The sequence below is a fragment of the Magnolia sinica genome, chromosome 6 (genome assembly GCF_029962835.1).
Source record: "Magnolia sinica isolate HGM2019 chromosome 6, MsV1, whole genome shotgun sequence".
NCBI classification, from domain to species: Eukaryota; Viridiplantae; Streptophyta; class Magnoliopsida; order Magnoliales; family Magnoliaceae; genus Magnolia; species Magnolia sinica.
Window position 1 is genome coordinate 97752756 of NC_080578.1, and position 25768 is coordinate 97778523.

Here is a 25768-nt window from a genome sequence, read left to right on the forward strand (position 1 = left end):
CTCGTACACAGTCCATTTATTTGACGTCAGCAAGTTCTGTGGGTCTGATCATGAGTTATGTGTTATATCTAAACCGTTCATTCATTTGACAAGCTCGTCTTAAGGCTTGGCATGAAAAATAATACAGATCTAATTATCAAGTGGACCACACTGCAAAAAGTAGTGGGGGATTGAACGTCTACCATTGAAACCTTTTTTGGGATCACAGAAGTTTTGGATCAACATGAAATTTGTTTTTCCTCTTCATTCAGGTCTTTTTGACCTTATTAACAGATCAGATGGAAAATAAACGTTATGGTGAGGCTACGAATTGTTTAACAGTGAAAATCATTACCTCCGCTGCTATTTTTGGTGTGGTCCAGACAATCTTAGGATATGATTCATTTTTTGGATAATGCTCTAAAATGATATCTAAAAATAGATTAACGGTGTAGATATAATAAATACATCACTGCGGAGCCCGTGTAACTTTGATCTCATTTGAGCCGTTCGTACAACTCGGAGCTCGAGGAGTGTCAGCGCTCGTCTTAGCATGACACGTATCTACAGCAGCTATATAGCTGGTGTGTGGTACACCAACCAAATCCCCTTCCGATTTTCTTTTTCCGATGCGAAATGAAAAGGAAGGGAGAGAGAGGGAAAGAAGAGAGAGAGAGAGAGAGAGAGAGAGAGAGAGAGAGAGAGAGGAGGAGGAGGAGGCCCGCAGCGGCAGCCGCAGCTGCAGCAGGCCGAGAAGAAGAAGAAGAAGAAGAAGAAGAAGAAGAAAAGAAAAGGTATGATTTTTTTTTTTTTTCCCTATTCTCTAGGGCCCGTAACAGCCATTTCGACCCCGTATCGGTGTCGGCCGTTACCGTTACGTATCAGCCGATACGGCTGTATCGTAACGGATACGGGACACCCTGTTAACAAATCTTATCCTTTGAGTAAGCAATTACAATCTTGTCCTTCCATCCTAGGACTGAGATTTTTACAATATTTCTTGCCAATACCCTTCTTGGTACATTCTTAAATAAATAAATAAACTTCTTTTTAATTCCCTTTTGATTCTTTAATTTTGCAGGAATGCCATTGAAGGAGGCTATTAATAGCCTTGCATTTCCGAAGCAAATGGCCTTGAATTTTTCAAATTTTAAGATAATGAAATGATGTTACAGTTTAGAGAGAAAAAAAGATAGAAATTGAAAGAAATTGCTTGAATTCCGAAGGAGAGTTCAAGGAGAAGAAGACCACGGAAGAGAGTAGATTAAAGGAGTGCGGCACAACTAGATTTTGTAGCGTGAGATTCTACTTTGAGTAATCAAAAGCACCTTAGAGACCGAGAAATTAGATGAGGGAAGGTGTCTTACCCCTTATCCCTTGTAACCGGATCCCTTATCTTTGAATTTCAGGTTAGACCGATAGACTGGAGTCATGTTTCATCCGTTGTCCAGTTCTAGCTCTCTACACACACCCCTTTGCAAGAGCTAGTGGTGACTCAAACCAACGCGATCAAAGCTCTAGGGCTAGATCACAAATGGCTAGACAAGCTGTCTGATCAAAGATCAGGGCATTCAATGGGATATCAGGCCCAAGTCAGGTCCACTAAATGCTCCTAATCAAAAATAAGTCAGACCCAACCATTCAGATCACAGATATGGACCACCCGACCATCCAAATTGTAGATCTAGACCCCATCATGGTGTCTTGAAAGCCTTTGATGGTGATGTGGACCATACCAATGAATAGAAGAGATGTTTGGACTTAATTCAATGATCCAATTGGTTTTTGCAGTCCACCCATTGAATCAAAGGGCCCTGATTGATCAGGGATGTGGAAACTGGTGTTCTGTCAGTTGGTTATTGAGTAACTGTCTTTGATGCCTTTTTTACTAATGGAATTGACTTAAGTATCCCTACTTATGGGATGATGTAGATTAATCCATGACCAAGGTTCTTCTAGTCATTTCCCATTAGTTTTGGGCATTTTTTTCAAGGTCTATATAAAGAACATGTTGAGCATGTGACTCTACTTGTGCTATTTTGAATTAAAAATCAGACATGAAGATTTCCTTTGGTTCTTTGGTAGAAGGGAGTGTCTGAGCCTGAGTGATTACTAGTTTTGGGCAAGTGGATTGTTGGGATAACTCCCACAATCTTAGATATTTTCTTTTCCACTTTCTTGTGATTGCTTTCACAGCAATTTCAGATCTAAATCTGCAGAAGATCGTGACTAGAATCAGCCCAGAATTAGTCCGTTTACATCAATTCCCCAAGAAAAACTCTAGACTTCACTTGTGTTTCATACTCTAGCCCGACTAGTTATTTAGAATCTAAAGTTGAACTTAATTGGGCTATGAAGTCAACTTGGAAACATTTGTTTGAGAAATATTTTAAAATAATAAAACTTTTCTTTGAAGCATTAAAATAATAAAACTTGTGCATATACTTGTCAAAAAGGAAAAAAGAGAGATTAATAGAGTTCAAGTAAAAGAATCATAAAAGCTAAAAAGCTTTTTATCTAAGGCTATCCAGGTCTATTGGAAATGGAAAATGGATTTACATGTGCATGTAGACACATAAACACAGAAAATGAAAAGAACAAGAGTTCATTAGATGCATATGGAGAGTCATGTCAATGCACACACCCACCCACATACACACACGCACAAAAGATTCAGATGATGAGTGTTAAAGAGAATTTCATAGATTCCAGAGAAAATACTAGTTTCGAAGAGAAAAGAAAACATTGATGTGTCAAGTGGGAGATAGAAGAAAAATGGGAAAACAAATATAAACACGCAGCCGACTAGTACAATGAAGTAGAGTGATATAGCAATTAGCAATCAAAGAAATACAAGATGACTGTAGACAAATAACTAAAGCTGCATACCTTCAGCAAGCGCCATATATCAGTGAGTGAAAAAACAGCCAGTTTAACTTGAGTCAGAAAACTGAAAATGTCAGCGTATAGTTTAAGTGCATCTGCAGTCAAGACAATGCTGACTGGCCAATCTACTCTGTAACCCAAAGTGATAAAATCAAAGGCATGGACACCTGCAATGATGACATAATAAAAGCTCAATTACAATGAGAGAACAACACAAAGGACAGTCAGTCAGTAACCAGACAACGCATTAAACTTATGCTGAAAAAACTGTCAAAAAGGTAAAAGAAATATACCACCGGCAGAAGTTGGCGGGAGCATCATGCCTTGTCCTTTCATGGATACAAATAACCTTTCCTTGTATTGGTCACTCTCACATGAGGACCTTTGCAGTGCCAAATCAAGGAACATTTGTACTTCTGATACTCTCTGGTCGGCCTCAGAAACATGCCATTTCTGGTTGGAAGAAATGAAATCAATTGAATCACAAATGGCCCAGATATGTCAAGTCCAATATTTCAGAAGAGATAATGAGTAACTTAATGATAGAAATGATATTGACAGGGAAGAGCATACATGACGCCAAAGAGACATAATGAACGAATCCGCCCAGTCTGCTAATTCCATAAAATGGTAATGTCGCAAAGCCGAAAGATGTCCTTGAAGATCGAATCCTTCCTCAAGCAACTTAATGGTGAAGTCACTCACATACTTATATCTGACATAGTTCAGGGGGAAAAAAGGAAGAAATGGAAGACATGATAAAATGGAATGTACAAACTCTATGCTTTCCAAGAAGGAACACTGTTTACAGATAAGAGCCCTAATTTTGGCAAGGTGAAATCAATTTATTCAGAAGGAGAGGAAAAAGAAGAGAGTTGGGTGCTTTCTTTGCAAATAAAGATGACAATTACCAGGATACTGAAGGAAGATTTCCTGCACAATGCATTTATCAACAATGACATCAAGTGGTATCTCAAACCCAGCTACTGAATTATCCCCATGACCTCCAGCATCAAATACAACATATTTACTGGAATAGCTCAACAAACTCTCCCACTTAGCTCCACCAGAAGTTCTTGTTGAAAGATCCTTTTCCTGTAGGATTTCCTTTGAATTTCTTGATGAATATGCAGGAGAAGATACAACTGATTGACCTATCTGATCAAATGGAGTGCCGTCATCGTCATGGCATTGTTCAGCAAGATCTTTATTAATTCCCTCCAGGGCAGAAACACCAGAGACCATAGACACAGGATGTTCAACTTGAAATCCATGATCAAAGTTGGCATCCAACCTTTCCCCACATGCCTTATACGGATCTTCCACTGATGAGAAATCAAAGTGTGGAAAGGAAGAATTTTTACTAGCCACATGATCTTTATCTCTTGAATCGTGCATCATGTGAAACCAGGCATTTTTTGTCAACATGGGGTTCATGCTTAGAAGTTTGTTCACATGCCGTAGATTCCATGACTCAGTTGATGAATTTTCATACTTAGGATTATTGACTTCTATCTTTTTCATGACTGGCTCCATATTAGAATTGCCAGAGCCAAACTCTTTACCAAAATTTGAATCTTCTCTCGTCGAGATTTCGACATTCCTATCAGTCACCTTTTGGCTACCATTAGCAAGATGTGCATGCGTCTCACCTGCATATCCTCCAACAGAAGAAAAAGGATTCTTCAGAAGACCTCCAAGTGGCCAACATGTACCAAATAAATAATTTGCATTTGAGGTTTCCAACTTTCTACACCATTTTGATGCCTCTGACTGAAGTGTCAGGGAGAATTGAGTCAACTCTACATCCTTATGATGTGGGTCTGTATCCATTCTATCACAACTCACTTCATGAACACACTCCATGCCCTTTGGTGTTTCACTTCCCAGAGGCTTTCTCAATATGCTTCGATTTTCAAAACATGAAAACAACCCTGACGCTGAAAAATCTCCTGGTTCTGATACAACAAAAATATCGGGCTGTCCAGTGGATTCCTGAAACTTGTATTTCTCTTCGGAGATATCAGACTGTTCTGTATCAGAAGAAAAATAATCTGATGTGCTAGAAGCATCAGTATCCTCTGCACCTGCAGCCCTGAAACACCAGAGAATGGTTTTTCCTTTTCTCAAAACAAATATCTTGAAACTTGAAACTATCCAACATCATAAAACAAAACTGACCTAATGGGAAAAAAAAAAAAAAAAAGGAAAAGAAACAATTTATTTGCCTCTGTCAGAGAATTGAAAAATAAAAAACAATGTCTGTAAAACACCAAAACAGTAGGAGAGATATAGAGAGGAATGAACTTGCAAATCTGTGGCTTCTTCGTCAGCAGTTGAGTGAGAAGAAATCAATCCTTCATCAGATATCAAGGCTGTTGGAATGTTTTCACCACCTCTTCTGCTATCGAGGAAAAAGGGAAACGTACAAAATGGAATTACCTGGAAGAAAATGGCAAGAGTCAAATCTTAATGCAAACAGTGAAGAAACTAGCAAGGCATAGTAGAAGGAACCAGAACATATGTGAAGAATAAAGTTTGCAAGAAGTATTAGGTTTCTGGTCAATGTTCAAGTGTTCATTTGCACTTAGTGCCTTTGTGAGAAATGGCCTGGATAAAAACCTGCACAAATTTGATCTGTGAATTCGAACTAAAGCACGCAAAAAATAGAACTTATTATACAACCAATTGCAAACAAGACAGCCCTGACATTGCAGACATATCAACTGGATTATTGGCAAGAAGAAAATTATCAAAGTGTTGTGCTCCTTGGAAACGCATTTATATTCGATGAGATCATTTTGAAAGCTGAAGTTGCACCCACTGTATTGTCTGTTGTTCCTAGGGATACAATTCTTTAGCAGATTCTCTTGCTAAAGATCCACACGTCATCATTTGTCGTTGGAGACAGTTTTCCATTGCAGTAATGGAAAATTGCTTCTCCCCTTTTCTTTTTTCAATCAAATTTCTTTATTGCTAATGAAAATTAATAATATTATCAGAATATGTGAGGCCTAGATATGATTTCTTTCCTTTTTCTACACAATCTTTTTAATCCTCTTAAGTGTGATGAACCTTGCTATAATAAACAACAGAAAAGGAAGGAGCAATAGCTAACCTCACACGAGTCCACCAACCCACTACACAGGCTCTGCTCTCCAGGAAAAAAAAAGGTAAAAAAGGAGAGAGAGAGAGAGAGAGAGAGAGAGAGGTCAGAGCTAAAGAAACCTAACATCAAGAAGAGATCCCAATTCATGCCCCTGGGTACCTTCCTGGCTTTAACAAAATAATAAAAGCAATCTGGGAGAATGCCAAAGCAGGTACATATGGATATTATGTAAAACAGATTCAAGCTACTGTTTTTTATTATCAAATATATGACATCAAAGAAGGAAAGCATGAAAGAAAGACGATAGATGAAGAAAAAAACATCCTCTTACACTGGAACTTATTTGCCGACATCTGATACATAATCTTGGGAAAAGCCTTTTAAGCTTTTCTTGTGCCATTCTGTGCACAGTTTCCCTCTTAAGTATCATGGCTTCTATATTTCTTTTGCTGAAAGTTAATGGGGACGAGCAAGCTATGGGCTTATTTGAAGGATCGTTCCAGTAAGGAAGGACATCTTCTAGATTTGACAAAGGAGAAGAGAAATGAGCTCCTGGTCTGTAACTGTGATCTTCTGCAACGGTCGCAAAATTACACATATCCAACAGTTTTACAAGCACTAGAAGTTGCTGACCAGCTCTAAGGAGGGGGAGACGGATATCTTGCAGAAAACAAGGAACTGCTACTCCATCTCCTTCCTGGGTTGCAGACCACCAGATTGTTAGAAATGCTTAGAACAAATGTTTAACTGAAACAGTAAATATGCATATACAAATTCTCCAGCCCTAAAGGTCGAGTAAATAAACATCACCTTTATAGATGCCTCCGACAAGTAACTGCGGTAGCCGGCTTTGCCATGCGAAGAAGGCGATGATTCACCATCATGTTCTATGATAAACTCCTTGTAAGGATCACAAATGCTTGCCTGATAAATCCATGATTTGATGAAACCACAATATGGTTCACATGAGCGGACAAAAAGAAACTTGAGAAGTGCACGATGAACTGGATCAGCATCCTAAAAAATAACATTTGTAGCAATCTCCATTAGTATGGCCATAAGAAATGATCAGAAAATGAGCATTCTCAATTTGAAAACTTGTTAATCCATTGTGCACCACATCACTATAAGCATGAAAAATTGCACGGCATATAGATACCCAAAACAGGAAATCATCAACATTTGCTTCAAACTAAACATGCATTTATAAAAATTCGTTCATCCAAAAATTATTTTCAGTTTGACCTACACAACCATCATGTGCTACACAATCAGTCCATCTATCACTAAAACATATCATCTAGGGCCGCGCTTGGGCCAAACAATTTGTTCAATCAATAATTTGGGTTATACCATGACTGATAAGATTAGTGAGACTGATATGCGCACCGACCAGCTGGCAAGCCCAGCAAGTCCATACAGATGGCCCTGATATGTGTACCAATTTGTTCTGTGGACTGATTTGGTCCATATCGTTGGTCCATCAAGTCTTCCATTTTTATTAGAAGTTCCCTATTTATTTAGAAGTCTGATTTACCTTGTTGCTTAAGTTTACAAATTTCTAATTATGTTAGAAGGATTCATCGCGAAAGATCTATCAATCATCTATCCATTCATGCACACACGCACATATGAATGCATGCTCACAGTGTGCATGGACTAAAGAAGAAAGAATTTATGGATTAAACCTTTTCTTTTACCTTCTATCATGCAATTGGAATTTTATGAAAGTGATGTTTCTAGTTCTAGTGGTGTGAGTCCTCTAGAAGATTGATGAAGAATTATATCAACAGTCCCCTTTGCTTGAGGTGATTCAAATTTCTGCTTTCATTTGTTCTGCATTCACTTCTTCATTTTCTTTTCTTTTTCTTTTTTCCGTTGAACGATAATGAAAACATTGTTTTATTTTATTTTTTGAGAGGTGATAATGAAAACATTATTGTGAAAGAAATTTGAAAAAAAAAAAACACCCAGGGAACCAAAGGAATCTAAGAGCAATAACAAGGAATTATCAGCCCTAGAAGTCACTCGTTGGAGCTCGATATCTATTGTATTGCAAGTTGCAACAGGCCAAAGCCAACAACCATTTATCCCTGCTGTTATGTTCCTATGAGCATTACTAAACACTTCCTCGGCCAGCTTAGGAGGATTTTGGAAGGTCCTGCAGCTTTGCTCCTTCCAAATTGCCGATAGAACTACTAATAACACAAGTTCCCATGTCTTTTTCTTTCCATCACCAACATCGCCCATTCCACAATCCTAGAAAACACCTATCAAGGCAAGCATCATCCAATTGAACCCAAAGGGATAGAACTACCCATATAAAAACAAATGCTCCACCCAGTCTGTGTTTGCGTCCCAAAAAAAAAAAAAAAAAATATATATATATATATATATATATATCATATTATCATCGGCAAATTACAAATGACAAATGTAAATGCTTGAGTTTTTCACCCTGAAACCACAGGTTAATCCTTCCTTCCACCCTTGTTCTCTCAAACATGCTACTCAAGACTTCCACCACCACCACAGAGAAATGGGGATAAAGGATCCCTGGATGCAATCCTCTAGATACCTTTAAAAAGCCCTGAGGTGCCACATTGCGACAATTGACTAATGTGATGACCCCACACACTCTGTCATCCACCTTCTCCATCCCACACTGAAGCTCCCCAGCAAGTATGCCAAGAATCTCTGGTCAACGTGGCCATACAGTATGCCTTTTTCCATAGCTAGTTTACATATGACTCTGAGTCTAAGATGCTTGCCCGTGCCTCGAATCAGTGCACTCATGGGTAGCTAGTGATCAGTTTCCAAGTATTGCTATTGGAAAACATACTCGACCATGCTGAAAAATGTGGCCTACCAAAACATATTAGTGTGATTTTTTTAACCCAAAAATAAAAATAAAGCAAAGGAAAAGAAGAAACACAAGAATGCATTATTTATTTGTGCTTTAGGCATGTATTCGATGGTGCATTGGATCGTTCTTTAATAAGAAAGGAAACGCAGTAAACCACCCCAACCACCCCCCCCCCAGAGAGAGAGAAGAATCAATAAATACATTCTTTAAGATATAAACAGATCGAAAATATGCAATCATCAATAATAATAAGAAACCACAGAAGTAAAGTAGAAAAGCGAAAAAGAAGAATAGAAATCATTAACACTGTGTTTCAAAATAAGTAGATTGTGAGTGTGTGTGTGTGTGTGTGTGTGTGTGTGTGTGTGTGTGTGTGTGTGTGTGTGTGTGTGTTGAGATGAAACGAGGAAGGATAGAATTGGAAATGAATACATTCAAGGGAAATTGGGAGTAGCACCAAAAGGCAATAAGATGAGGGGAAGCAGTCTTAGATGGGTTGGCCATGTGCAAGTGCAATAAAGACCAAGAACTGTGGCGGTCAAAAGGCATGTTGAATCAAATTGAAGGTTGTAAAAGGGCAAGGGGAAGGCCCAAAAGGATGTGGGGGGAGGTAGTAAGAAAAGACTCGATGACATATGGTTTAACTGAGGATACGGTCCTTGATAATGTGGAATGGAAGAACAAGATTCGTGTAGCCAACGCCAAGTGGTTGGGAGCAATTGACGATATCGGCTGATATATCCCACGATATATCTTGTATCCCACTTGTGCGATACGAAACACACGGGTAGTGTGATATGTCCCACCGATTCGATTCAAAGAGCATTTTCGATTTTCAATCCATTCTTCTTTTGTTGTAAATCATGTTAAATCAATGTCAAACGTTTACAAATCTATGATTGTCATATTTGGCATGAAAAATCATGGATATGGAGCTTTCGATTTCAAGATTTGGGGGAGATGGGCCGAGTTAAGGAAAGTTGATAAAAATCAAAATTTTCTAATTTTTTGTAAATTCGTTGCAATTTTTGTGTCCAAACACAAAATCAAGCATGTATGTAACCTGATCTAGTGATTCTTCTTTTTCTTTTGACTGTATTTCTTGTATTCCCATACATATCTTCTTACATTTAAAGGTTATATGAATAGACTTTGAATATACTTCCATTAGTTCAGCCAGATAGCGCATAGATTAGGACCCCATACAAAGGAAACCTATTGTGTGCACTTGTCTTTTGTAATATTTTGATTTCTACATGTACTCATGTCTGTTTAACAATCCCTGAAGTTTCATTAAAAAATTCGACCAATTTTTCAATGTTTCCCTACGTTACCCAACAACAACAATATATTACGCGATACAACTGATATATCTTATGCGATAACCGATAACCGATATGTATCCATATCCCAAAAGTGCAATACCTTAGGTGATAACGATATTGAAAACATTGGTTGGGAGAAGGCTTAGATGATGATGATGATATATGTTACCATAAAAAATTTAGTGATATATGTTACCATAAAAAATTTATACATACAAATGTATATATAATTGAATAATCGAATCAATTTATAAAGAAAAAATAACAAAATGCCCATAACATGATAAAAAATGCGTAAAGGGGGGCGGGGGGGGGGATGGCACATTTATGATCTCAGCCCGATACAGCCACGAAATGGAGCAGAAATGGGACAAGACATAGTTTAACCATAGTTGTCGAATACAGTAGACTTGTTTGTGTGCTCCTACCAATCGAATCGTATCAAAAGATTGTAGATTGGCTTGCCATTTGCCTTTAATACAGAAAATTCATTTTCGGAATTATCAACCACTAAATTCATTCAAATTCTGGCCTCCATTATCTTTTCAATTTAACCAAATTCTTGCCTACATTTCCCTACAAATCTGAACCTAGGAAGACTTGGATAGAATACCTTTGGATTGAAGATTGCTTTTGTTGATTGGGCAATATGCTCAACTTCGAAATGTTCAACCTTATGTTACTCTAAAGTCTAAACAAATTGATCAAAAGTCAGCAAATCGATACCTAGATTGAATGAACTGATGGCAAACTGAACTGGGCTAACTGAATTCATTGGAAGCCCAATTATGAGCTGGGAACTGAACCAGAACCAAACCAAACTACAAACCTGACAAATATGATTCATTTAAACTAATTTCATAATAGTGAGTTTTTATAAGTTGGAAAGTTAGTCGAGAAATAAATGAATTGCTATAACAATGGAGGAATTATCAACCAACAGCCACCAGAGAGCAACTCCAAAACATGGAGAATATTGAACAGTAATGAATGAACAAAGAAACATTTTCATTATACTTACCCGTAGTTGAACATACAAATATGTAAGTAGATCTGTTCCTCTGGGGAAGTCGCGAAGCTTTAAGGTCATTTCAACCACCGCATCCTCTCTAGAAGTAACTAATGAGGCAAGATCTTCATTCTTGAAGAAGCAAATATTTTGAAGAGCTTGAATGTGAGTTCTCAATTCTTTTGTATGCAGGTAAACCTCCAAGACAGATATTTCAGAATGTACGATGCTGGTAAGACAGCCCACTACAGGAGAAACTTGCTGATGCGGATTGGCATTCTTCGATGAATGCCTCAGATGTACTGATGAAAATAAAGTATTCAGTGCACAAACGTATCCTTCTAAAATTTTTCCCACTGCAACAGAAAATGCCTGATTGACAAGACTGTATCGAGGACATGCCCCCATTTCCTTCCCATGGTGACTATCCCCATTCCGTGTTTCTGATTGACTTTCAGCAAATTTAGGACTCGTTTCTTTTCCCCTCTTCTTGTTATCGTCTCTATTCTCTCCACCTACATTCAGATTTGCACCAACGAAATAATCCACAAATTTGCAGAGCAGGAAAAATACAAGACCTGAGTGGCCAATTGATTTCAGAATCTTCCCAAAAGCATTGGTGCTTGATGATCGATGCCATAAACTAGGAATTCGATGGAAGGTTCTGTCCGCTGGATTAGAGGAAAATGCTTCACAGAGCTTTTCGATGTCATCTAGTGCTGATTTGACACCTTGTAATGCATTTATGACCAGCCTCACCAAAGTGCTCTCCTGCAAGAGGACACTTGAGCTCATACTTCTAAACAACTTCATGGTAACCTTGCAAAAAACTCTCGAGTATTCAGAGATTCTATAATAGAATGAGAGTTGATATCTGGATTCTGGAGTTGGACAGCATAGGAAGAGTGGACCGAACAAGTCAACAGACATGCTAATCATGTATGAAGCAAATAAACAAGAAATAAAAGAAAAAGTAAACAGCCAAAAGAAAGAGAAACAGGAACCACGGCACTACCAAAGAACCACCCTATGCTGCAAAATTATCAGGTTTTAATATGAGCTCCCTGATCTTCTATGTTACTGAAATATGTGCCTATAGATATACCAAACAGTAGAAAGGGGACCTCTGCAATGCAGCACTCTATCATTAGGCTATCTCACTTGCAGTATCTGAAGCAAGCACGAGATGCACCTACAGGAAACACTTACGAACTGAATTATGTTTTGCATCAATCTTTAGTATTACAAAACTATTTGTGTTTCCATTGTAGTTGAAAATACGACCCGAGTTGACTTGACCTCCATCCAAATCAGGACAACTCAAAGACTCGGTCAGGTCTTTTTACAACTGAACCCAAAAATAAAAAATAAAAAAATCTGTGCATTTAATTACTGAAGAAGTTTAACATAAAATCCATCATCAATTAGTGCATGAAGGAACTATATAAACACAAAAGATGCCACACCTTAAACAAAAAATCATAATAACCTTTTCCCATCTAAAGCCAAAAAAAGATTCAGATCAAATATGCGATACAAAACCTGAGCAACTCAACTTAGCCAAGTTTCAAATCAGCACGACGAGCTTCAGAATTATGGTTTCCATAGAGTAGACATCAAATGCATTGTGAATAGAATCAACATGCCTAAAGAAAGATATGACACTATCCCCACATACCCAGAATAAATTGAAAGAAGCACAAACCATGGGAGACTTCACTACACACCTAAAAAAATTAGCATCAACTGCAGAACAAGAGAATCAATTTGGCGGATTCATTAAAGCATGTTATAGAACCATGATAACACATATTCCCCACAGTTATATGCATAAATATAACTATTTACCTAGTGGACTTTCATGTTAGGAGAAGATGATGAAAGTAATGATTTCTCAGCTTGTTTAGAGCTGTGATTTCTGTGATTCCTCCACCAAGCAGTATTTTAATGACAAGTATATTTTTAATTGGAAAAGATTGTGGTCAGTGTGCACCAAGATCAGTGCATGTTATCTCCCACAATCCAAAGATGGTGGACAGGAGTCCCAACCCTTATTCAAAATGATATTTACAAATTCCTTTTCAAATGACGTGTTGGATTGCTGGCCGTCATCCTTAGTTGGTCCGAGATATGCATGCACTGGCTCTCAATGTACACTAGCTGAAATGAAGGCTGGCCCTTCTTTGTTAGTTTGCAATTGTCAACTTACATTAATAGATAGATTAGATTAATTTAAATGTAGATAGTTTGTCAATAAATTGGTTGCGAAAAAGAGAATATTTTCCACATCATGGATACAGAGAAGTCAGTGTCCTAAGTCTACTCTGATTACCCCTCGTCCCCCTCCTTTCCAGCTTTGGTTTATTGCATTCCAACCATTACAATGAGTCTGCCTGGGGTGTGAGGAGGGTGTCAATGTCATTTCCCAACAAAATAAAACAGCTCAATCATTGGAATTACAATAAGAGAATCAATCCTCGGGTTTTAAAAGATCCTGAAAAAGAACCTAGAAATTGTATAGAAACCAGAAGTGGGTAGCTGGATTTGCAAATCTGAAATAAACCCGGCTAAAATTATTATTATAAAAAAATAAAAATAAACGTGCAGGCAGGACTAAAATAATGCACTTTGGGAACAAGCGCAAGCATGGAAGATGTGTGCAAGTTCCTGAACCAAAATCAGGCTGGTCCTCTAATCAGGTAGACACATTATAACAGAAACAATAATTGGTTAAAGGAATCAAGCAACGGTCTACATGCAGCATACAAATGATCCCACCTGACTGGCCTGGTTTCTACACCAGGGCACATACACAGCAAGGTTTTAAAATAATAATAATAATAATAATAATAATAATAAAGCATCATTACACCTGTCATGATGAGCATTATAATGGTTGCATCACACTATGGATGGAAAACAACTGTTAAAGGAAGAACTTCATTTTCTCAATAACAGACCTTGTACAGTGGAATAACAACAATAATGTGCCATGTGGAAGCTATTTTATATCACACAGCATCGCATCATTAGGGTTCGTAGTGCCATCTTTGTGTAGAAGAATGGCCATTATTTCCTATTTTCCCATATTCCATATCATAACAGCCATCAACAGTAATGCAGGTTGCTGCGCAGTTGGCCAGTCCTAGAAATGTCCCGGATCACATTCCAGGATGGCCAAAAGTAGGATTGAAATCATACTCAAGTAGGTAGACTTTGCAACTCTGGTCTGAAAGTTTACCTAAAAGAAGAGGGGCTTCAAAAGTGCACTCATGTGCATTCTAGCTACAATAGAGCTGGCTCTACAGCCATTAGATTACTAGTGTGATACTAATAAGCCACATGGCACCCAAACACAAAAAAATGATATGTTTATTGTCAGAATCGCACTTGCAGTGCAATCTGGTAGTTTAAAAGCTAAGGTGTCTATTCGGTCTCTCTTCCCCCTCAATGTCGTCGTCGGCATCACCATCCAGTAGGAACAATTCCTGTAACTAGCAAGAATTGTAACATAGGGGGGGATGACATTTGTAACATAGGCACTTCTCCCAACATGCCTGCATCGCTGCCCATGACATTTATTTTATGGGGCAGCTTGTACTTTTAGTGTATTTGAAGCAGTGTTGAGTGTTGGTTCGTCTCTTTGATGCAATGATGCCATTGAAGTTTTTCTTCTTGCATGCATGCCAGCCTAACTGTCGCCACTAAAGTAGTGGGCTGGAATATTCAAAACCACTGAGCCAATCTCTTCCTTTAGTCCTCCAATGAAGCAACCCACAAGCACCTTTTTCATTCATCCTTCAACTTTTTGCAAGCTGCTCGAAATTAATTAAATAGTGGCAACAGTTCCCATTTGTTTAATTTTGAGAGTGCACCATCAAAATCTTCACATTCAGTTGGTCCAAAATGGATGCACAAGCCCTTTATGAAATGGCCCATGGTTAGATCACTTCCGTTTTCTCACACCACAAATACCATTGCACCGCATCTCCTTCTGAGTGAAAGGCCGCTGATAGAACCTTCTGCTCCTCCGGCATTTTTTTAATTTGAAAATTCGTTCAACACAATAAGCCCAAGTAGTCAGATCTTTGCCGCCAACTTTGGAAAGTTGAGACGTGTGTACCTTGCTTGGATGGGTGCCATGCCATCTCTATTGCTCTATTGGCTTATTGTAACATCCACCTGATTTTCTGTTCACACCTCTATTGAATTCTTTAGTAAACCCCCACCCCCTCCCCCCAAAGTTCCGGCCCAAAAGTCTCTTCTGTTTTTTTAGACCCACTTCCCAGCATCCAAACACAATTTTTGGATTCTCGGCTCAGTTCCCAATATCAAAGCAAAACACAACTAACGGAATCCAATTCCCAAACTTGAATTCTTAAGTAATTCCCAAATTCTGAGTCGCCAAATGATATGTGAAATCAAGTGGCTTAAAGCTACAGCGTGTGCTATGTACGATGCACATGTGTGGGCCGGCACTACCAAAACCACTAAAAGAGACTGTAGATGATTGATACATTACCCTCTATGAGTGCATTTTTGCTGCAATTTTTTCATGGTTTTATTTAGATATTTTTAGCAATAATTATTGCTAATAAGTGGTTTTTATTTCAATCCAAATAAGCTGTTAAAAGTTGTTGATTTGTTTTTATTAAATTCAAATGAGTTGTTAAGCTGTTAGATGTTGGAATTGTCGGGGTCAAGCTGTTAGGTGATTGGAGTTGTTAGATAGTTGGAGTCATTTGAAGGGAATTAGTTGAGGTTTAAGGAGATGAGGAAAAAGCAGTGTAGAAAATCATATTTTTCTCTGAGAATTCTGAGAAGGAAATTCTCCCAAATGAGAATATTTGCCCAGGGTTGCTACATTATGTTTTTAGCAGTATCAGTAGATTCGTTGCAAACTTCCATCGGATCTTCACGAAATGAAAAATAGAAATAGCTCGAATCATGTTTCTACAAATTCGAGAAAAAAATTCAAAAAGATCAATTTAATTACACTCACCGAGACAGTTGAGGGGTCGTAGATGGGATCGGAGAATCTGGAGCTGGAATGCTCTTCGGTGAGAGAAATACTTCCGCTCTCAGACGCAATCGATTCCCAGGGTTTGGGCGGGAGCCAAGGAGCTTCTCCTTCAGGACTCAGATTTCGAAGCATCGAATCCAAGTTCGAATCGTTGGCCATTTGAAGATGAGCGAGGAGCGTGCGATCGAGAGCAACAAAAAGGAGATGCTTCCACAAGGACTTCTACGTGCCTGAGAACTGCAATCTGAATGAAATTGGTGCGAGGTTGGAGAACGGAGCTGTCTACATGACCATGCCGGAAAATGCCACTCGAGCCGTAATCGGCGCACGGATTGTTAAACCACCCATATGAACCAAACAAAGCCCTTAGGGTTCCTCTCGAGGGTTAGGTTCTTGGAATTGCATTGCAAAATGAAAATTGGAGTTGAATGAGAGAGGGGGAGGAGTGAGGAGGGAAGGCTATTTGTATCTTTTTCTCTTTTTGTTTTTTGTTTTTGTTTCTGGATTTGAACTGTAGCCCAGAGAGAGCTGCTTGATGGAACAGCTCAGTGGGCGATGCCGTGGGAAACGGATTGGCTGGTGCACCACACACACCAGCTATATAGCTAGTGTATTGACGTCAGCAAGTTCTGTGGGTCCCGTCATGATGTATGTCTTATATCCAAACCTTCCATCCATTTCGAGAGATTGTCTTAAGGCTTGAGACGAAAAATAAGACAGATCTAAGGATCAAGTGGACCACACTACAAAAAGTAGTAGGGGATTGAACGTCTACCATTGAAACACTTTTGGTGGTCGCAGAAGTTTTAGATCAAATTTCATTTGTTTTTACTCTTCATGCTGGTCTTTTTGACCTTACGAACAGATTGGATGGAAATTAAATGTTATGGTGGGCCCTACAAATTTTTTAATGGTGAAAATCATTCCCCCCGCTGCTATTTGTGGTGTGGTCCAGTTGAGTTTTGGATATGATTCATTTTTTGTCTTGTGCTCGAAAATGATCTCGTAAATTTGATGAACGGCGTGGATATAATAAATGCATCCTGTTGGGGGCCATGTAACTTTGATCTCCTTTGAACCGTTCGTACATAGAGCTGGGCATTTTATATTCAATCCGGTGTATCCGACCCAATAAGACCCGATCCGACCCGATTCGAACAGAACTGATGGTCTGGATCGGTCAAGATCAAGTAGCCCCATCTAGATCCGAAACATTTTCGGGTCGGGTACGGATAACACACGTTCCGAATCGACCCGATCCATAATCCGATCCGATTGGATCCGATTCAGACCGATCCAATCCGAACCGTGTGTGCGTGTGTGTGTGTGTGTATTTGTTTTTTTTTTTTTTACTTTTAAGTTTTACTCTACCCCTTTTTACCCTACCCTAATTGCACCCAAAGAACGCTCGCCGCCTACCCACACCTGTAGATCTCGAACCCTCCTTCGCAACCTACTTTTTAGCCTACTCGCACCTGAAGAATGCTCGTCGCGCTGGATTCGGAATCCCCGAATCTTCCTGATCCCAATTTCCATCGGCCGAGGTAAATCTCTCTTTCTATACCTCTCTCTCTCTCTTTATCTCTCTCTGCAACTCTTTCTCTCTCTCCGTCTCTCACTACAACTCTTTCTCCCTCTCTAATCGGGCGCGGGTTAGTTACTGACAGGTTAGTAGCTAAAGTCGCTACTAAAGTGACGTCACTTAGTTTCATGGGCCCCACCATGATGTATGTTTTGTATCCACGCCATCCATCCATTTGGAGAGATCATTTTAGGGCAAGATCCAAAGAATGAGTTAAATCCAAAGCTCCAGTGGACCCCAGCAGAGAAAACAGTGGGGCAATGACGCCCACCATTAAAAACTTCTAAAATCCACAAGAGTTTTAGATCAACCTGATATTTGTGTTTTCCCTTCTTTCATGTCCTTTTAAACTTTTGAACAGGTTGGATTTCAAATAAACATTATGGTGGGTCGTAGGATAGTTTCAATGGTGGGAATCACTCTCCCCACTGTTTTCTGCAGTGGGGTCTACTAAAAATTTTTATTTGCTTCATTCTTTGGTTCATATTCTAAAATGATATCTCAAAATGGATGGACGGTATGGATACAACACATACATCATAGTGGGGCCTATAGAACTAGGTGACGTCACTTCAGTAGCCTAATCCGCGGCCCACCCGTTCTTACAACCCGGAGCTCGAGGAGCGTCAGTGCTCGTCTTCGCATGACACGTACCTAGAGCTATTATAGCCGGTGTCAGCTATTATTCTCAGAGAGAAATGCTACAATGCTCTCGGGTATATAAGATATCATGCTCCTAATTGCATATGGACACTTAGACAGTCCAATCCGTTAATCTAGACTGTTCATTAGGTGTGATGTTAATTTCAATGGCTCTCATGCAAATATCATGCCAATATAACAAGTTCTATTGTTTCAATCAATGGCCTTTTAAATGGACGGTCAAGACTAACTTCACAAAAATAGGTCTAATCGAAAATATAATCTATTTGTTCGTTAGGACTATCATGGATTGCTTATGATTCTAAAGAATCACTATTGTTTATGCAATCCTAACCAATGATGATTGGATCATATGATTAGTTCCATTTTTACATGATAGCCCATGAATTGTGTCCTAGACTTAATGGACAGTTTAGATAAATTGATTAGATGGTCCAAGTAAACTGATACAAATAGGAGCGCTATAAGTTAATAGTGCACCCGAAAGCACCGGAACATCTCTTCTTTAAAAATAATTTCGTTTTTGCCTCTGCTACCAGGCTACTGTACATTTTTTTTCCTCTTTTGTTAGCTTGTTAGTACACCCTATCCCTAGCACTGTACTTGAAGCTTCTTCATGAACCTATGCGATTTGAAGCTTCTTCAGGAAGTTATAAGCTGGTGTGAGCTTGTGTGGGGCCTGTCTTGAATTTTTTGGTTTATCCACACCATCCATCAGTTTTTTCATATCATTTTAGGGATTGATATTAAATTTTAAGTATATTCAGTAATCAAGTACATCGCACCATAGGAAACAATGAGAATAATGATTCTCATACTATTGAAAAAATTGAATGAACCCAACTTTGCCCAATCCGATCCGACTCGAGTTTCCTGACCGAGTCAGACTCAGATCAGTTCTAAGTCAGTAGAGTTCGGATCTGTTCGAGTCTGATGACCCGAATCCGGCACCGGATCTGATCGGGTTCGGATCACACCTTGCAAATTTCGAACCAAGTCGAGTTGGACCGAATCCGATCCAACTCGGTCAGATGTCCAGCTCTATTCGTACACCTCGGAGCTCGACAAGCGTCAGTGCACGTACCTACGGGTGTACATTGAGTCAAACCAAGTAGAGTTGGCCTCGGCTCAACTCGGCCCGGCCACTGGCTGACCTAGCTCGAACTCGGCTTGGCTCGGTCCTCAAGCTTGACTGCCCAGCTTGGCTCAGTCTGGACAGCAGCTCGGCTGGCTTAGCTGAGTTCAAGCCAAGATCGAGCCGAGTTCGCCATTGGGGCATTTTCACGGACACCTGGATTGCACCTTCAAAATCTCAGTATAGTTGAGATAGCAACAATAGTTTTACAGATATTTCATCAAACATCTTCTAAGCAACATAAAAATCAAGAAAAAAAGAGTGTTGGTTTCATATACATACCTTCCTTGCCACCGACCACACTTCTTTGAGTCATTTCAACAAACACTTGGTGAGCAACATCAATATCAAAGTAATTGAGTCACTAAACTGATTCGATCCATATTTTATTCAAGCTGGGTTCGATCGGAGTCGAGTCAAGCTGGGGCCAACTCGAACTCATTTTCGAGCTCAAAAAATCAGCTCGACTCGCCTCGAACTCAGCTTCGAACCGAGTCGAATCGAGCTTTTTCGGGTCAATTCAAGCGAGCTAAACGAGCTAACTCGGTTCATGTACACCCCTACACGTACCTACACGAACTATATAGCTGGTGTGTGGTACACCAGCCAATCTGCTTCTAGGTGATACCTTGACTGTGGGGCCCACCTTGATGCATATGTTATATATCCACGCGGTCCATCAATTTTTCCAGATCATTTTAGGTTATGATCCTAAAAATTAAGCAGATTCAAATCTTAAGTAGACCACACGATAAGGATTGAATATCCACCATTAGAAACTTCCTAAGGGCCGCAAGCTTTGATCAAGCTAATAGTTGTATTTTCCCTCCATCCAGTTCCGTATGACCATATGTTGGATGGCAAATAAATATTAAAATGTTTTACTCTCTTGTTTAGAATTGGAAAGTAAAGTTTTGGCAATGTAAACACACAGTCTATTTACCGGTAAATAAATTACTAATTAAAAGCAAATAGAATAGCATGTAAACTAATTATACCTTAAACTATTTTTAGGTGTAATGTATTTACAACTAAAAAAAAATTACAGCCATCTAAACGACCCCTAGGCTAAGATATTGTTAAGAATGAGATTTCTAACTAGAGTATCTTAATGGCAAGGTGACAAATTTGACTCTTGGCAATTTCTTGGCCCATAAATTTTCCAAGAAATTGTAACAAATTGAGGCATTTCTTGTATATTACTGAAAAATCTTGCCAAAGATAAAATTGTTTATTATAAATTAATAAGTAAATTAACACACACATATATGTATATAACAATTTCTTTAAGGTTTTATTATTATTATTATTATATAATAACACCAAAAAAAAAATGATATTTTAATATCTTCCAATATTTTGAAGTCTTATGACAATATCACGATAATATCATCACGTGGATGCTGCCCCGCGTGCTCGACCCTTCCATCCTCTAATAGAGTCCATTGTGAGGTGAGAAAAGATGGAGATTCGTGTGCTGGTCATTTGATTTTGGTACAAGGCGGTGTGAGGTGTATATGATTAGTTTGGTTTGGTTTTACTTTTTTAGTTGTGCAATACAATTTCAAGGTGGGTAAAATAGTGTGTTTGAATACTTGGAGTTGTCACTAGTCGATTAGGCTACCGGCGGCTAGAGTCCACGGGCTTGCTTTGCAATTGGGGAATCATAAAAAATTTCGACCTAAATGACTCCCATAGTTAGCTTGCGATCACAAAGGTCTAGATAAGGGTCGGTTACAAAAGACGGAGGGATTAAGCATCCTCTCCTACCCATATTTGTACAGTCTTTACTTCAAGGAATACCTACAATAATAATACATGCCTAGCCATGCTTCGCATAGTCTTATATGATGGTTGGGCAAGCAAAGAAAAAAAAAAAGTTTCATAGTCTTGCTAAGCAAAGTCAAGAGACTTCGGACAAGCGAGCAGAAAAAGTAAAATAACCAAATAAAAGTGAATGCAGTTAAAACACATAAGATAACAGTTGATATGTTGGAATGTTCAAAATAGAATACATTCTAAGCTTGATTGATATGTGAGAAAGAAAAAGAAAATTTCCGTCATAAAAAGGACAACCAAATATCCTTATGTGTGACCCTACTCTTGAATGGGCTAACTTTTTAGAAAAATTAACTTTCTTTCTTTTTTTCTTTTTTTCTTTTTTTTTGTAGTTGACTTGTGTTGAGAAGAATCTAGGCATATGTGTGGTGAATCATAGACTCTCTATACAGCAACACCCTTTCTTTATGCACCGGATTGGATGACTCTTGATCTATGAAGGATTTCTACCATTTCTACTACCATCAAACCGGATACCGGAGGACACTTAGCATAAATTTGCCATGTAAGATCCGCTAGGGGGTACTATCCAGATCAATGGTCGGTAAGAAACGGTGCCAGGTGTCTGTCGGCTCACAATGGGCCAATGGTCTCTTTTCCTAACCATTCATTCTCTTTGGAAGGGAGTTTGGTCCCAAAATTTCTTTTTGGTAGGCTTTCAAACGTTCGTTTAGGGTGTGTTTGGTATGTGGAATTGAATGGTATTGAATTGTATTAGATGGGATTAACATCATTATTGCACAATGATTGTATGTCTGGAAATACTATGGTATTGTAGCCATCCAATCTCATGTTTGGGATAAAATTTTTGCTATGGAAAAACACCGGACCAAGCAAAATCAAGTTTGGCGGACCATGGAATTGTAATCAACGGATCAAATTCACAATGGATGTCATTCACTTGTACACATAATCAAAATGTCACGTGTAAATAGTGTATATGGATGGGCGGCATGGATAAATGCATGCATCAATGTTGGGCCCACATGTGTAGTGGTGTTATGCCCTGAAAATCGGGAGCCGAGTAGAAGTCCAACTCCCGAGTTCCAACGCATCATTTATGCAACATGTTTAATGATGATTAATGTTGTCCATATTAGTGCATTAAACATGAGTGAGATCATACCAAAATAGCATATCATACTCCAAAGATAATTAAATTACGCAAGCGGAAGACTGTCATAGATGGATATAAAAAACATTTAAGTTATGGTACATCTCCAGAGTATAAACACCTCCCAGGTGAAATATTACAAATACTGTTTTAAGTTACAAAATGTCAAAAATATGAGAGTCCTCTACAAGTGTAACCCTGAAGCCCCGTCGATCAGAACGGTCTATATGAACCCGCCTGAATACTGTATATACGAGAAAGCATCTTCCTCGTCTTCGAAATTTGGCTCTGCCTCGCTAGTCGGGTCTCCATCTGCAACTAAGACAGAGTCTGGTTGGTGTTTAAAACACCGTCCCGTCACGTGGGAGTGAGTGATCAACTCAGTGGAACAATAAAGCAAATGTTAACATGTTATCAATTCAGTCAAGTAGTAATAATAAAGCAATACAATCGACCATTCCTAAGTACTCTGATTAATGGAGGAATAATATGTATAAATGATGCATGCCCTCGCCTGCACTCCCTCAGCGATCTTCATCTAACGGTCGCGCATGTCAGTCACTTCCTCATGCTCTCTACACATCGTCAAATTGCACATGCAATGCAGTGCATGAGCGTGATTACCGAGTTCTTATTAGTCCTTTTCATACAGCAGGATTGAGAAGCTAAGGTACCTCCCTTATATCAATTCACAAACGATGATCCATTCTAGGGTCATCAGTCCTAGCAGTTCTCATACGATGTTGCGGTTCTAGGTTACTGTAAAGGACTTGTCACCTTATCAGTGCAGACCTAATTTGTACTCTTGTTGCTATGGAAAGGCTCATCGCCTCTACATAGTCTTAACGTACCCTCGAGGTCACTACAAAGGGCTCGTCACCTTATTAGTGTAGGCCGACAGCTCGAATACAGTGTCCCATAACACCGTATTCGGCTCACGAGGCTGTGTTGCTCATTGGACACTACGGGGAGGCTCATCACCCCAGCGTAGACCGACAGCTCGACCACGGTGTCCCATACCACCATACCCAGCTCATGAGTCTTTGCGGATCGAGGTACTAAGGTTAAAGGGGTTTTCACTTGTGAGTTTGGTACCTAAGATTCAAGCAGTAGCGTCCATTCATGGTGAACATACATCGGGTCAATCGGGTTACTTGACGAGCTCGACTAGTACGAGCGCACATTGAATTGATCGACATGAAGTGCGTAAGCACTCTATGTAGCCTAACCATTGCCGACAACCCAAGTATGGCTCGGATTCATCGAACACGTCCTCTGTGGTGAAACAACCTCAACCACCTATTCAGTTCCTTTTACCGATTGCCTAGACTATACCGTAGTCCCAAGCACATTTAATTATAACAGATAATCTTATAAGATAATCAGAGCAGTAATGAATTACATAATCTAATCATACAAGCATGTGAGCATTTGATAAATTTCAACTTAAACATGAATTCACACATATGCAATCCCTAAGTAAAATAAACAAAGAACATAAGTTACATGGAGGAAATCATACACATCATTAAGGTAGTTGAGAATCTCATCTCAACACCCATATAAAGTACAATTTACTACATACCTGTTCATTCAGACATTTCTACAAATACTTAGACTACTTATTCCAACATACATAACGTATGTTGGTAATAGCACGTATTAGGGCAAATCCTTTCACTAAGGAGTTGTCACGTATACCTCTACCATATGTCTACAACAGTTAATCATGGCAAACGCGAATCTGAATTCCATACTCATGCAATCATATCAACAAACACAAGAATACACTATATTTAACATAGTTCATAAATATGTGTAAAGTGCGGGAAACAATGTGTCTAAGCATTTGATAGCAATTTAAGTCAGTCATAAATCATTAACCGACATTGAAAGCCTTAAAAACCATAACCTATACGTTTATAGTCCGCACCTTTCGTCGGTAGACTCGTAGCGAACTCAATTTTACAAACTAAGTCTTGTCTACAGCACCACAATAGCCTATAACAGTGAATAGGTTAGCTAATTCATCTATTACGCTAGTCGAAAATCCTAAGACAAGTTAAGGTTAGGTTTTCTTACCCAAGTACGGAGTCGGAATCGCCTGTATAGCGATACATGAATGACGGTTGAGTGCGTGGAATAGCGGGATCGAATACCAAGAAGAATCTCCAACTCACTCTCTCACTTTCTTTCTTTTCCCTTTCTCTTTTCTCTATTCTCTTTCTTAGGGTTTTAGAATTCGTATGGAATATGAGAGAAAGTATTTAAGGTCCTTATATAAGCCCAAGATTGATGAAAATGGCCCCAGGGCCAAGGTATACTTAGGTTATATCAAAAGGGCGTCTATTTCAGCCCAACCGAGCACTTCTGGTGGCCCATTTTCCACGTGCGGTCGGACTTAAGCTCCTTGACATTGGATCTAGGTTAGGTTGAGTTTTCGTTCCGATCGGGTTTGCAGATCGACCGTGGCGGACCAGTTTCAATTCAACAGTCACGGTCACTCGATCAGGGCCACAAGTACATGGCCATGTATGAGACATTTTCCCTGATCCAAGGGTGTATTTGGGTCAGACTCGACTCAGATTACTTAAATTTAGATTTTATTTTTAAGGATATCCACGTTTCTCACACACTTTGTTCTGGGCTCAAGTTGTGCATTTCTAGACACAATTAAGACTTGATTTTCTAAGGGGTTGTCAAGTCCAGTAATGCGGTCATAACTGTATAGTTTCGCGGTCATCGGACACTCAACGTGCGGTCCAAGTCCTATAAGGAGTTTCGGTGTGCTCCCAGGAGCAACCGGGTTTAGGGATGGATTCTAGATTTCAGGGTAATGTAGCGTCAATGATTTTATACATTTTAGGTCTTTCAGATCATATTTAAAGCGATTAGTGCTAATTTCACAAGTACTCTAGTTTAACACTTGTTAATATTAAATTAATTTCTAAAGGTTTTGGTCCTGGGTGATTTCTGCCTGAGGTGGTACTCAGGTCCTTGTACGAATTTTTTCGAGACGTTACAATCTACCCCCATTAAAGAAAAATTCTATCCTCAAAATTAGTACCTTTTCGTACTCCTCGAGAATTTGAGAGTAGTTCTTTCAAATCTCGGCTTCTGTTTCCCAAGTAGTCTCTTCTTCCGTGTGATGCGTCCACAGCACTTTCACAAGTGGAATAACCTTGTTGCGCAATACTTGCTCATTCCTATCTAGGATACGCGTCGGTCGCAATATATA

The 25768-nt window shown here is 39.1% G+C and overlaps 1 protein-coding gene across 5 annotated transcripts in view; it reads right to left on the reverse strand.

Annotated features, from left to right (window-relative positions):
* The window catches only part of LOC131249199 (uncharacterized), a 50860-nt gene extending 34057 nt beyond the window's left edge, over nucleotides 1–16803 (reverse strand). For 2 of the 5 annotated variants that reach the window (XR_009172711.1, XM_058249822.1), the window contains exons 1-9: nucleotides 16177–16777; nucleotides 11187–11945; nucleotides 6785–6991; nucleotides 6306–6671; nucleotides 5177–5307; nucleotides 3785–4960; nucleotides 3439–3580; nucleotides 3159–3318; nucleotides 2869–3032 (exon numbers count right to left, since the gene is read on the reverse strand). Coding sequence is in view for 2 of the 5 variants with exons in the window: in XM_058249822.1 (XP_058105805.1) it covers nucleotides 2869–3032; nucleotides 3159–3318; nucleotides 3439–3580; nucleotides 3785–4960; nucleotides 5177–5307; nucleotides 6306–6671; nucleotides 6785–6991; nucleotides 11187–11945; nucleotides 16177–16356 (3285 nt within the window). In the remaining 3 variants the exon portion in view is untranslated. Of the gene's footprint in view, nucleotides 1–2868; nucleotides 3033–3158; nucleotides 3319–3438; nucleotides 3581–3784; nucleotides 4961–5176; nucleotides 5308–6305; nucleotides 6672–6784; nucleotides 6992–11186; nucleotides 11946–16176 lie in introns of all 5 variants that reach the window. The other 3 variants (XR_009172714.1, XM_058249823.1, XR_009172712.1) reach the window with 2 other exon arrangements.
* Nucleotides 16804–25768: the final 8965 nt, after the last annotated feature.